The sequence below is a fragment of the Vipera ursinii genome (genome assembly GCF_947247035.1).
Source record: "Vipera ursinii genome assembly, chromosome: 1".
NCBI lineage: Eukaryota > Metazoa > Chordata > Lepidosauria > Squamata > Viperidae > Vipera > Vipera ursinii.
This window is the reverse complement of record NC_139512.1, coordinates 332,819,988-332,834,180: the sequence shown is the minus strand read 5'-3', so window position 1 is coordinate 332,834,180 and position 14,193 is coordinate 332,819,988. Positions and strand designations below refer to the sequence as shown.

The 14,193-nt window shown below is 41.4% G+C and overlaps 1 protein-coding gene across 1 annotated transcript in view; it reads left to right on the top strand.

Annotated features, from left to right (window-relative positions):
• FZD3 (frizzled class receptor 3) overlaps positions 1-5,069 on the top strand; it is a 40,014-nt gene extending 34,945 nt beyond the window's left edge. Inside the window, exon 7 of the mRNA XM_083353717.1 lies at positions 638-5,069. Coding sequence (XP_083209843.1) covers positions 638-851 — 214 coding nt within the window. The 3' untranslated portion in view covers positions 852-5,069. The remainder of the gene's footprint in view (positions 1-637) is intronic.
• The last annotated feature ends 9,124 nt before the right edge of the window (positions 5,070-14,193 follow it).

Below are 14,193 nucleotides of genomic sequence, written 5' to 3'. Positions count from 1 at the left end.
ACCTTTAAAGCCCTACATGGCTTAGGTCCGGGATACTTGCAGGACCATCTGCTGCCGGGTACAAATCCCCATCGTCCAGTTCGCTCGCACAGAGAAGGCCTCCTCAGGGTACCGTCAGCTAGGCAATGTCGACTGGCGACCCCCAGGGGGAGGGCCTTCTCTGTGGGAGCGCCAGCCCTATGGAATCAGCTCCCCCCTGAGCTTCGGATGGCCCAAAACCTCCAATCCTTTCGCCGCGGCCTCAAAACACTCCTGTTCCACCAGGCCGACCTAGACTGACAGGCATTTTAATTAATTTATATTTAGTATTTTTAATTTATTTTTTAAATTCTCTAATTTAATTTATTGCACAGATGTTCTCAATTTTATTTCTATCTTGATCTCTGTACTTATTATATGTTTTGCTGTTAGCCGCCCTGAGTCCTTCGGGAGATAGGGCGGGATATAAATCCCATCAATAAATAAATAAATAAATAAATTATTTTTACAGAAAACTGTCCTACAAATGAAAATGTTTGGATTAAACTGCAGTACATCTGAGTTTTGCTTATCTAATTTATATATTTGGGAGATAATTGGAATATTTTCAATGCATATGTGTCTGTATTACTAAAACAGATAAATCTTTATGAATTAGATATACCCCCTGCAGCTACCGTGGAATTGAAGATCGACTACCTCATGGCAGTATGTCCCGATTGACTGACCACTCCAGGCATAGCAGTTCCCATCGGCTCAATGATCAGTCACGTCACAGTAGCACCAGAGACCTCAGTGGAAATCCAGTAACTCACATAACTCATGGCACCAGTATGAACCGAGTTATTGAAGAGGATGGGACCAGTGCTTGATCTGCACTTCTTTTCCCATCTCACACCTATTTTTAAATGAACAGCATTCATTTCTTATCAGAATAATATATCAGCTTTTATTCCTCTTATCAGCCAGAATGGCACCTAGTTTGGTCAATACCTTCCAAGATTTCTTAGGAAGATTGCCTCTAAGCAAGTCTGTTGTTGATCAAGTCTACAAGTTAACCATGGATGCATTTAGGATTGGCTACTATATTAATTTATTTGTTGATGTTTCCCCCTATCTCTTCTAAAAATCCATATGCATCTATAGGTATCGTACTATGGAGACACTATGAAAAGTTCCCCAAATTAGAAAACTGGGTTTGCTTTTTTGTGTAGGGAGAGGGAGATACGTTTTGCTTTTTTCCCCATTCTAATTAAAAATAAACTAGTTGTTCTCCCACAGCACAGAATGTAGGCTGCATATTACAAACTGTATAGAGGGCATCAGAGATTATTAGTGAATGCACTAGAAATACAACAAAAGGGAAAAATAGCAAAAGTCTTAAATAATGTTGGCTCTTAAGTTAAATTCTGGTCTTGATGAGGAGGGTGGGAGCTTATCAATATTTGGTGTGAAGTTTCTTGTTTGTGTTTTGATAGAAAATATTACAATTTACTACTAGTTTTCAAAGAAAAAAGCAAAGTGTAGTTGGTTCTTAATTATCAAACAATTCAACACCTTCAAAATTCTTATTGAATAGGAGAAAAATTGATTTCTTAATATAGCTACTTTATGTAGCCTTTAGGACTATTAAGAAAATTCCCCCATGCTTCAATTCTTTCAGCATCAGTGCCTTGAACAGTTCTTCCTATATCCTAGGATATTTTGGGACGAAAGAGTTAATGGCCTCTATCAAAAAATCTGAGAATTTTTTTGAGAAATGAAAGGCAAGAAGATCCATAAAATAATATGTACTTTGAATAATCTGTTATCCTGTTTATGAAGAACATTTGCTGAGCCCTGCAGATAGCTATTGAGAAGAAAATGTTAAATTTGATCATTTTCAGTTCCAAACTCAAGATATTCATATGGAAACCAGAAGAACAAATGCAGCCAAACCCTTCAGTGTACATATTGTAAGAAGCTTTTTGAATTCGATTGCCCAATTGTGAAGCACTAGTTTTCAGCTTATTATTTCAAAGTTCTTCGGTATTTAGGGACCAATTCAAGATTAACTGCAGTGAGACTGTAATTCCAGAACAGGGATTTTTCTCATTTGAAGTTGCAACTCAAAATATATTGTACAAAACAGTAAGACCAGTTAAATAGAATGGGCTTTACCTCATAAGTTAAAGTTCAAAGGATCAGTTCTTAAGTGCAGTGTAATAAACAGCTATAGTTTTGTATTCATTCGTACTTATGAATGATATGCACATGAGCAATTTAAATATGCAAACCTACAGTTCTTAATTGAAACATCCATGCTTGTCTTGGACAGTGAACTTGATTTTTCTAAGGCAGCTATTGACATGAGTTAAGGAAGCACTTCTGTGTGTTTAAATCTACCTCATTTATTGCTCTAATACTATTGCTGGAAAATATTTATTCTGCTTCTTTTTCTTAATATGCACCCTCCCTTATATCAACTTTTATATATAATGGAGAACAAATATGCTAGGTATCTAAATTTAATGACAAAGCATTTCATTCTTGGTTCCTCAAGAAAAGTAACTGGTGCTAAAATACTTTGTAGCTACAAGAATTAGGCTTAGTATTATTTAAAATTCTAATTTAAAAATTGTGAAGTGCCAGATCAGCTGCTCTGTAACTTGATTAGGTACTTTAAATCAATTGGGATCAAGCTAATATATTAATTGTGAGAATATAATTATGAGGAAGCCTGAACAGCATCCATACCATGGTAAGCAGGGATTTTTTTTTCTGCTCTTGTTCTGGCAAAATTTGCAGTAATTTCAAGAGAAACATTACTGTCAAGGGAGTTTTCCATAAAATGTAAATATAATGTAGGTATCACTTGTTATTTGTGGTGGATCTATTCTAGTCTAACAGCCACTGATAACAGAATTGTGCCTAACGAGACATTGAAGAAGTATACTTTATCCATGAGCAAAGCCCACCATTATATTGTGCCCACTTAAATACCTCCCTCCATTAAAAATACTCTGGAAATCTTCCAAATGGAATAATGTATCAAAATTAAAGCTATCCAATCCTTTTCCAAATAAAATCTGAGCTGTATTTATCAACCATAGATAATGGATTGCAGATAACAACCTGTACCAACTTCAGAGAAGTGGGGCTGTTAGATCAGAACTGGAGAAAGACAAGTTAAAACTTAATTCAAAATAGGCAAAAATAAAAACCTTGTAGGAGAAAATATCTGTAGAATTTTAGGAAATTTTAAAAGTTCTAGTAAAATATTTTTCTAACATCTTTAAATGTATGGATTCCCATAAATTTAACTCCCTCAGAAAAAAAATTTCTCCTAGAAAATAGCAACATAGTTTGCTTCTACATTCTAGTCAAAGCTCACACATCAGCTGCCTTTTTCTATTAATGTAACTTAGAATGGAGCCAAGAGAGTCCTCATAACTATATAACAAAGATGCTTGCAAAAAAGAAGCAGATAAAAGACTGCCACTTTCTTTTTTCAATTAATTGCCTGTTAAGATACCTACCTTTTAAAACCTGAAAATTATAAGCCAATCAGTGCGGCTTCTTAAAAGTCTGTATTGGGGTATCTGTACTCAACTGTTGAAATTGGGGCAAGTGCATGTAAACTAATTTCTGCCTTCACTGCTCAATGAGGCAGGCAGTTTTCAAAATCACTCTGCGTCATACTGCCTTACCTCCTCAGGCAGCTTGCCTTGACCCTCCTAGCCCACAAAAACTATTTTCCTTCAGTTAATCATATTTACGTAATACTGGATAAAACATTTATATGGTGTTTTTATAAAATACTATACTCTTGAGAGTGCAGAAAATCATATATTGTGATCATGCAGTCAATCTGTACAACTTCTCAAAACTAGAATGTGTTTTCCATTGGGACTGATGTGGCCAAAATAGAAAATCCTGTGCTTAATACAGTCTATGGTTATAGCAACCTGTACAAACTAATTTGCAATCTCAAGTACTTTTTTAAGAACATTAATAAAATACATGTAAATCATAGTGGCTCTAGAAATTCCAAGGCATCCCTGACACTTTGGGTTTCATCTTGCATACTTGAAACTGCTTAGACCCAAGGCAACCGTTCCCGCCCCCCAGGAGCTACAGGAATATTTAGACCAGTTCTTCAATTTACTTTCTCTTGTACAACAAATAGTGTCCTGTGTTATAGCAATGCTGTCACCATAAACCAAACAATTTGAGGGTTTATTGTTAGCAGGGGGCATTTTTTATTTTATTTTTGGTAATTGGAATAGAGTTAATCTTTGGTTTTACAAAGAATTTATTTTTCCCTTTTGCAAAATGACACCAAGCAAAAAATTAGCATTAGCTTGTTACTTGGATTTTTTTTTTAACTGACTGGGACAAACATCTTTGGAATGGTGTTATGTAAAATCTGAGTCTAATTTTGAATACAATTTATGCGCATCACTCTTGTAGCTCTTATATAAAGAAAACTGGCTTAAAATGCCATATAAACTAGTTTTAGTAGAATGGTATCTGGGATCCCATTTGTTCCTCTTGCTGAGAAGCAGCATCATTTGCCCATTCCCCCATTTTGATTTGATTATGTCACTGTTGCAGGTAATGTGGCAACTATAAAAATATAGAATATTGAACAATTTAGTAATTAAGCCAGTTTCTGTCAGATCTGGCATAGTTAGGCAGAGAAGATAAGTCTTTGTTCTAGAAAAAAATAGTTCAGCCTTAGCACAAATCACCTGTATTTAATGTTGTAATTTGTATAAAATGACTTGTTGAATATAGGCTACTTTTTGCCAGTGCAGAAAAACCAAAATGAAGTAGCTGATAAAAGAAAATATTGCTTAATTCCTCTGTTATCAAACAGGAGAGTTTTTTTTTCTTATACAACTTCTTTTACGGTAGGAAAATTCTTCCAAAATTGTAATACTTCTAATCAATGCTGTTATTCCAGTTATTGCAGGGGGGGGGGGTTGTTAATGTTTCTGGGGGGAAAAATCAGGTCTAAAATTGTGATTTCAGTATAAGAGATAGATTTGAATACACCAGCATGGTACCTGATCTCCAATGCTAACAGTTCAACTTGCACTAAACTCTTTGTAGATTTGACTCGTACAATAAGCTAGTGTCCTACTCAGTTTTGTGTTGTTCTTAGCACCTTAACTGTGCATGTACAAATGGTTACCATAGCATTGATTAAGCATTTTGTTTTTGTTTTTTAAAGACTATTTAGAATTTTTAATAAAATGACTAAAATGAAAGCCTTGAAGTGTTTGTTGCTCCTTTAAACCTCTAGGGAGAAAAGTAAACTACAAAAGTATACATAGTGTGCAGGCTTTTAGGTTGAGTGCAGAATTCTGCCATATCCTAGGAGGCACACCAAGACTTGCTTTATTTCCTGGCAGATTCAGTTCCAAAACTGAAAATACAGGCTTCCCTTGGCTTATAAAATGCTTCCCACTTATGCCATGACACAATTCCACTACTCAATAAAACTTTAGAGTAGTTGTGCACCAGAAACCAAATCTCTTTTTATTGTAAGAACTGCACTATCAAACCTATCCATGGAATTTGGTTTTTTTTTTTAATTTAAATCTGCTATGGGTTAATATCTGCTGAATATTGGCAATAAAAACCACCATACCAGATTTTCACTGCAAACCGATTGTTCATACACTACTAAGCAGTTAGTGCATTCAGCATGATTTGTTGAAAAATCCAAAAGCCAAGATAAAACTAAGCAAATTTAACACAAGAGCAATCATTTGACACTGCAGATGAAGTTTTCATTTTCCCCCAAAAAATTTATTCCTGAAGGATACAAGAAATGTGTCTGGAGACAAAATTGAAAATGTATGGCTATGGGGGAAGAGAAAAAAAAAGGTCTGTTACACCTCAGTATAACACATTTTTATTTTTGGAAACAAAAAAAATCCTAGAATATTAATTGGCTTGCTGTTCTGGGGCAGGGGTAGGCAACCTTGGCTCTTTTATGACTCGTAGACCTTAACTCCCAGAGTTCCACAAGTCATAAAAGATCCAAGGTTGCCTACCCTTGGTCTGGGGCAACATGCCACTTGTGGATTGCCTATTTCAAGGTTCAGTAGTGTTTGTACCAGGTTATATCTCCTTAGAATAGTCTTGGTATTGGACTAACAATCATATTTGTGATCAATACATCTGAAAGTCCCTGTTTGAAATTATATAGAAAAAAATGACTTTATTCCTTTGCGACATTTGTATGACTTCTTGTAGGCCTGCCTTTCTCTCCTTTGGCTTTGTTCATGAGTTTCTACCAAATACCTTGAAGCATTAAATTGCAGGATAATCCAGCTACAAATTCTACCTGAAAGCTGCTAAAAAGTAACAAGTCTGAACAAATGTGAATTTCACTAATAACTATCCTGTCAGAGTACCTTAACTGGTGAATTCTTTGTGACAAAGGGAATAATTGTACTAGTGCTTTTCTTTAAAAATATGTAAAAATGTTATTAGCTATCAGTGTTCAGACACAATTCCTAGCCCAAAATAGTGAATGGGAACAAGCTCTGGACAGCTGTTATCCCAACTAAACAAAGGAAAAGTCTATTGTATGTCAATTTTATGCAAATATTGCTCAGCTCTACATCAAGCAGGTTTAGCATAAATTGGATCCAAAGCAAAAATTTAACATTACAGGAGTTTCCAGAAGGTTCATAAAAGCTTCTGCTATAATAAAGATGTGGTTCTTTAGGAAAGAAGTAACTTTTTGTTGCTGTTTAGCTTTATCTTGTAAAGATCTACCCATGCCTTATATGTTAGATTGTTTCATTAATTTCCATAATCTAACTAATGCCCTCTCAACCTAGACAATGCTTGGAGGATATGGGAGCTCAATGCAGAGCAGGGAAATAACTATGTCTGCAACGTCTATGGAACAACTGTCTTCACTTCTGGCCTCTAGATCTTTCTCTACCTGCATACATTTAATAATAATAATAAACCTTTATTGTCAAAGTACAACATGTGTACATTGAGATTAGCTGAGCCTCCCCCTGTGCTCTCTCCCCCCAACACACAGCGACAACAAACCCTTCATCCTACCATACCATGTGAACCAACTACACCACACACTGGCCTCCCAAGTCAATTCTGCATAAGATTATGTCCCATTTAAAAGCCTAACAGCCCACAGATAAAAGCTATTTTTCAGCCTGTTGGTACGGCTGGCTATATTCCTATATCTCCTACCGGATGGTAGGAGAGTAAAGAGATACCGTCCAGGGTGTGAGTCATCCCTGAGAATCTTCCTCACTCTTCCAAGGCAACGAGCCCTGGCAATGTCATCCAGTGGTGTCAGGGAACAGCCCACAATGTCTTGTGCTGTGCTCATTACCCTCTGTAATACTTTCCTGTCCGCAGCTGTCAGACCAGCATACCAAACCACAATACCATACGAGAGGACGCTCTCTATAGTAGACCGGTAAAAGAGGGTCATTAGCTGTTGTTCTCCCCTGTTCTTCCGCAAGACCCTAAGAAAGTGAAGCCTCTGTTGGGCCTTTCTAGCCACCTGAGTTGTGTCAACTTTCCAGGTCAGATCTTCACAGAGGTAGACTCCCAGAAATTTAAAGGAGGAAACTCTCTCTACAGAGTCCTCCCCGATGTAAAGTGGGGCAGGTTCCTCCTTTTTTCTCCGGAAGTCTAACACCATCTCTTTCGTCTTGCCGATGTTTAGGTGCAAGTTGTTGTTACTACACTATATGGATAGTTTTTTTATCTCCGCCCTATATGCTGTCTCATCCCCACCTGTAATAAGACCCATCACAGTTGTATCATCTGCGAACTTGATTATCGCAGTGGATGGGTCAGATGATACACAATCATAAGTGTATAAAGAGTACAGGTAGGGGCTAAGCACACAGCCCTGTGGCGTGCCGGTGCAAAGCTTCAGGGGGGTGGACAAAGCAGACCTGACCCTCACTGTTTGTAACCGATCCCTAAGAAAGTCTTGAATACAATCGCAGATGGCGGGGGAGAATTTCAAGTCAGTCAGCTTCTCGATGAGAATGCTCGGCAAAATGGTGTTGAAAGCCGAGTTGTAGTCAACAAAAAGCATCCTGACGTAGCTTCCAGGTTTCTCGAGATGACTTCCTACAGAGTTTAAAGCAGTAGCTATGGCATCGTCTATCGACCTATTTCCCCTGTAGGCAAATTGATGTTTATCAAAGTCCAGTGGGAGGCATGTCCTAAGATGGAGAACCAATCTTTCGAAGCATTTCATGACTACAGACGTTAATGCAATAGGTCTGTAGTCATTCAGGCACTCAACTGCAGTTTTCTTGGGGACTGGGACAATAGTAGCAGCTTTCAAGCACGATGGTACACATGCCGTTTGCAAGGAGATGTTAAAAATCCTGGTCAGGACCCCTGCTAATTGGTCGGCACAATTCCTGACCACTATCCCCAGCACCCCATCTGGGCCTGCGGCTTTGCTGGGATTCACAGCCTTCAATACAGCTCTCACTTGGTGTTCACACAGGGTGAGTGGCTGAGAGTCAGAAGGCCGGCCAGCAAAGGCTACGGGGTCTGGTCTTTTAACCTCGTAGCGGGTGAAGAAGATATTCAACTCCTCAGCCAACGAGGCATCGGTGTTTGCCATGCTCCTCGTGCTGCCCTTATAGTTGGTATATTTGTATGTATTACAAAAAATAATCTTTTTTGTAATATATCATTTGTGAATCATTTCATAATATACTGAAAAGGAGGACAAAAGACAGGTAGTAGTTTATAACTGAAGGTTACTACAATATATGTACAGCATATTTTTATCCACCATTATTTCTTGTTGGAACAAGCAGCCTCAGAAGGCTTCAGAGATGTAAAATATATTCACTGTGCAATATCTGAAGTGTTTTTTATTATTGGAGAAGCAGATATAGGAAAAGAAATACAGAAGCAATGTTTCACTCATGAAATCCCTGGCTACTGCAAAAGGCAGAAACATTGAATCAGGCCTGTTGATTCACAAAGAGCTCAATGGAAGTAATAGACTAAACTAAAGACAAGGGGGTAAAATTAATTACATTTGTTTGACAGGATTAGGCCCAAGGAAGTAAGTATTTTAGTCCCATTGCTAACTTTTGTGAAACAAGCTAAACAAATCTAATAAAAGTACACAAAGCAAGCTTCCAATTTACAAAATGCTGTAAAACTGTATAAAAAATCCTTGTACTCATCAAATCAGTTGGTCAGCTGCTCCAGAGCAACATGCTGTTGTGGTACTGCTCTTCAATAAACTAGAACCTTCTTTCTAAAGCAGTCTCCATTTTGTTTATTCCTGGCTTGGACTGGACCCTGAAGATTTTTCTTTCAACATTACACAGTACCATGACATATGTGAAAAAATGTCTTTCATTTTACTTTTACCTGTTCTGGGAACAGTCCTGCTTGCAGGATCACTCAGCTTGGTCTAAACTTTCTAATAAAACTATCCAACCTAGGAACCTTGTTACATTGATAGGCTAATAGTGGCTTAGCCATTGTGCTGTTTTACTGCCCTCTTTCAACAATTGTATATTCAATCCTACTAAATCATAATAGTAAATAAGCAAAAATTAGAGGGAGCGATGGTACTTTTCTGCCAAGGAAGTCTATCAAAACTAAGCCAGAATCGGTAACAAGTTTTAAGCATGATGGCGTGGCTTTATACCATAAACTACTAAAATAGCAATTTAAAAATGAACACAAGGAAATAGTGAAAGATGTTTTCTCTCCACCCAATCTCCTCTGATTTATTGTGCAGAGATATTTAGTAATAGCTATTCTATAAATCCAAAATAAAGGACTATTGATTTTCTGAATAACAGATTTATCTTTGTGGCCATATTTAATCTCCATCCATTTTCATTCTGTAATTTAGAGTACTATAATTTGTGCTTGGCCTCACATTCCCTTTCATTTTAATGTTCCCTTCATCGGTGCAATAATTTTCATATATTTTAATATCCATTCAATTCTGGAATATTCTGAAAATTCTGAAGTTTTCCAGCAGCACATACAAATAAATGTTGGAAAGGGAGAGGAAGGAGAAAAAGATTGGTAGAGGAAGGGAGAAATGGAAGAGAGAGAGGGAGAGGGGAAGAAATGAAGATGGAAGGAAAGGCAAAAAAAGAGGCAAGGGCACAAAAGATAAAAATGATCAGTGAGATGGGAAGGAGGGAAATCAGAAAGATGGAGAAACAAAACGAAGAAAGGAGGGAAATTAATTAGGGCAAGATGACAGAAAATAAACGGAAGGAAGGGAGGGAGCAGGGATAAAGTCAAAGGGTGGAAGGGAAGGAAAAGAGATTCTGAAGAGCAGATAAAATTATGTTCTACCGCTGTAACTCTGCCCATTTAATAGGGGGGAAAACTTGCTCATTTGCATTTTTATTCCATACTTATTATAATAAGTGCACAGTGAAGTTCACCAATCAAGAAAGCAATTTAAAATTAGTAGCAGGTGGCTTCAAATCATCCACTATTCCCATCAGGCAGAAAAAGCAATCAGCTGACAGACCAAATCTCTGGGTCTACACCCAAAATGAAGGTTACTGCACAGAGGTTTAGATAGGCAATCTTAAGCAGCATTTTTCAGAATCGGGGCAGCCATTAAAAAGGCCCTTTGGTGACCTTAATGGAATTTGGCTATTTTTTACAGTACTGGAAATAGCCAAATTCCATTAAGAACATAGTTCTAGTTATCATGATTCCAATATCACCTTCTGATATCTATAGCCAGCTCAGGTTCTATTATAATATATGGGTGAACTTTGGACTTTGCTTCCATCTGTCATTCAGCACCCCAGCCAATTTTGTCTTATTAGCTTTTAGTATATATTATAATATGATGCTATTGTATGTTATTTTCCTGGGCTCCAAGATCACTGCACATGGGGACTGCAGCCAATAAATTTAAAAAACGCTTGTTCCTGGGGAGGAAAGCTATGGCAAATCTAGACAGCATACTAAAAAGCAGAGACATCACCCTGCCAACAAAAGTGTGTATAGTCAAGGTTATGGTTTTCCCAGTTTATTTTATTTTATTTATTTATTTATTTATTTATTTATTTATTTATTTATTTATTTATTTATTTATTTATTTAATTTATATACCGCCCTTCTCTCAAGAGACTCAGGGCGGTTAACAGGGCAATACGTAAAAGACAGATACAAAAGTTAAAATTATTAAAACATAATTAAACAATGCCCATAGTACAAATTTAAAATTAAAGTCATAATAACAAACCCACCCCGTCCCATCAGGCCAGGCCCGCTTCCTTAAAGAGATGGGTTTTAAGGTCGCGCCGGAAGGAGCGGAGGTCGGGCGCCATCCGGAGCTCTACCGGAAGATGGTTCCATAAGTCCGGTGCACCCACAGAGAACGCTCTACCCCTGGGGGCCACCAGTCGGCATTCTTTGACCGGCGGCACCCTGAGGAGGCCCTCTCTGTGGGAGCGTACTGGGCGGAGGGAAGTTGACGCCGGCTGCAGGTGTTCCCCAAGGTATTCTGGACCCATGCCATGGAGGGCTTTGTAGGTCATTACCAACACCTTGAACCTCACCCGGAAGACAACTGGCAACCAATGCAGCTCGCGGAGCAAAGGTGTAACACGGGAGTATCGGGAGACCCCCGACACAACTCTCGCGGCTGCATTCTGTGCCAGCTGGAGCCTCCGAGTGGTCTTCAAGGGTAGCCCCATGTAGAGAGCGTTGCAGTAATCAAGACGAGAGGTCACGAGCGCATGAGTGACCGTGCGCAAGGCATCCCGGTCTAGATAGGGCCGCAACTGGCGCACCAGGCGAACCTGGGCGAACGCCCCCCTAGTTACAGCTACAATATGCTCTTCTAAAGAGAGCTGTGAATCTAGGAGGACTCCCAAGTTGCGAGCCCTATCTACAGGAGGTAATGACTCACCCCCCATAATGAGGGGTGGGATATCCTGAATATCCCGGGATGCCGGTACGCACAGCCACTCCGTCTTGTCGGGGTTGAGACGAAGCCTGTTCCTCCCCATCCAGACCCGGACCGCCTCCAGGCACCGGGACATCACGTCGAGGGCATCACTGGGGTGGTTTGGGGTCGAAATGAAAAGTTGGGTATCATCAGCATACTGATGATACCCAACTCCAAAACCACGAATGATCTCACCCAGCGGTTTCATATAGATGTTGAACAGAAGGGGCGAGAGGACCGACCCTGAGGGACTCCACAAGCGAGAGGCCTCGCGGTCGACCTCTGCCCCCCCGTCAACACCGACTGCGAACGTCCCAGGAGATAGGAGGAGAACCACTGAAGAACCGTGCCTCCCACTCCCAATCCCCTGAGACGCCGCAGCAAGATACCATGGTCGATGGTATCGAAAGCCGCTGAGAGGTCTAATAGGACTAGAACAGAGGAGTATCCTCTGTCCCGAGCCCTCCAGAGATCATTCACCAGCGCGACCAATGCCGTCTCCGTGCTGTACCAAGGCCTGAAGCCCGATTGGTACGGGTCTAGATAATCCGCTTCATCCAGGACCAGAGGGAGCTGATGCGCCACCACACTCTCAACAACCTTCGCAAGGAAGTGAAGGTTGGAGACCGGACGAAAGTTATTCAAAACAGCCGGATCCAAGGTAGGCTTCTTGAGGAGAGGTCTCACCACCGCCTCCTTCAAGGCGGCGGGAAAACTGCCCTCACTCAAAGAAGCAGCTATAACCGCCTGGAACCAGCCTCGTGTCCCCTCCCGGGCTGCATAAACCAGCCAGGAAGGGCACGGGTCCAATAAACATGTGGTGGAGCTCAGCCTCCCCATGATCCTGTCCACTTCCTCCGGAGTCACAGGATCGAACTCCTCCCAGATGACATCGACAAGATCACTCGTGACCTGATCGTCCGATACTGCCCAGTCGGAGTCCAAACCGGTCCGAATCCGAGCGATTTTGTCCGACAGATGTTGACTAAATTCCTCGGCACGCCCCTGCAAGGGATCCCCACTGACCTCCTGGTTGAGGAGGGAGCGGGTCACCCTAAACAGGGCGGCCGGGCGATTATAGTTAGATCTCGCTACCCTCATCGCAGCGAGATAAGACCTAATATGGGTTCTTAGTCGCAATCGGTCGGATTCAGATCGGGTGGACCTCCAGACGCTCTCTAGGCCCCGTCTCCGACGCTTCATCTCCCGGAGCTCCGCGGAAAACCATGGAGCCCATTGGGATCTGCGCCGGGTCAGGGGCCGCAAGGGTACAACTCGGTCAAGTGCCTCCGTGGCCGTCCTTTCCCAGGCCTCCACTAAGGCATCCGCCGAGCTGTGAGCTGGGGAGGCAGGTGGGGCCCCCAGCGCTGCCTGAAACCTCTCAGGGTCCATTAAGCGCCTGGGGCGGAACCATCTAGTTGGCTCAACAACCCCACGGTGGGGAGTGGCAAAACGGAAGACCAGCCGCAGGAGATGATGATCGGTCCATGACAGGGGCATAACAATTGGGGAGCCCCCACCAAGATCATCTAACCACCGACCAGATAAGAAAACCAAGTCAAGGGTGTGGCCTCCCTCATGGGTTGGTCCATAAATTACCTGCGTCAGGTCCATGGCCGTCATGGAAGCCATGAACTCCTGAGCTAACTCAGATACTCCTCCCAGGGATGGTAGATTGAAGTCTCCCAAAACCATTAGTTTAGGAAACTCAATCACCAGCCCTGAGAGGATATCGAGAAGCTCAGGCAGGGCTGCTGCTACGCGACTAGGCGAAAGGTACGCGAGCAGCAAGCCCAACTGCGCCCTAGGACCAAACCTCAATAAGAGAGATTCACACCCGACTATCTGAGGAACGGTGGCCTCCTGCGGACATAAGGTCTCCCTCATAACTACAGCCACTCCCCCACCCCTACCCTGAGTCCGAGGCCGGTGTAGCACCCGGAAGCCTGGTGGGCAGAGATCCACCAGGGGGATACCACCCTCTGGGCCCAACCAGGTTTCCGTAATGCAAGCCAGGTCCGCTTGCTCACCCTCGACTAAATCCCGGACGAGGGGAGCCTTATTAGCAACGGACCTGGCATTTAGGTACACCAGTCGGAGCTCAGGTGGCTGCGCATCCCCGCTCCCAGAACCTTGGGTCGAAGGCAGAGGGTCGGAGCGCCTCACCGCTTGCAGATAGCGGAGAGGCCCTCCCGGAGGTCGATACGGCCCTCTGATCTTACACCTGCAGCCATTCCCTATCGTCG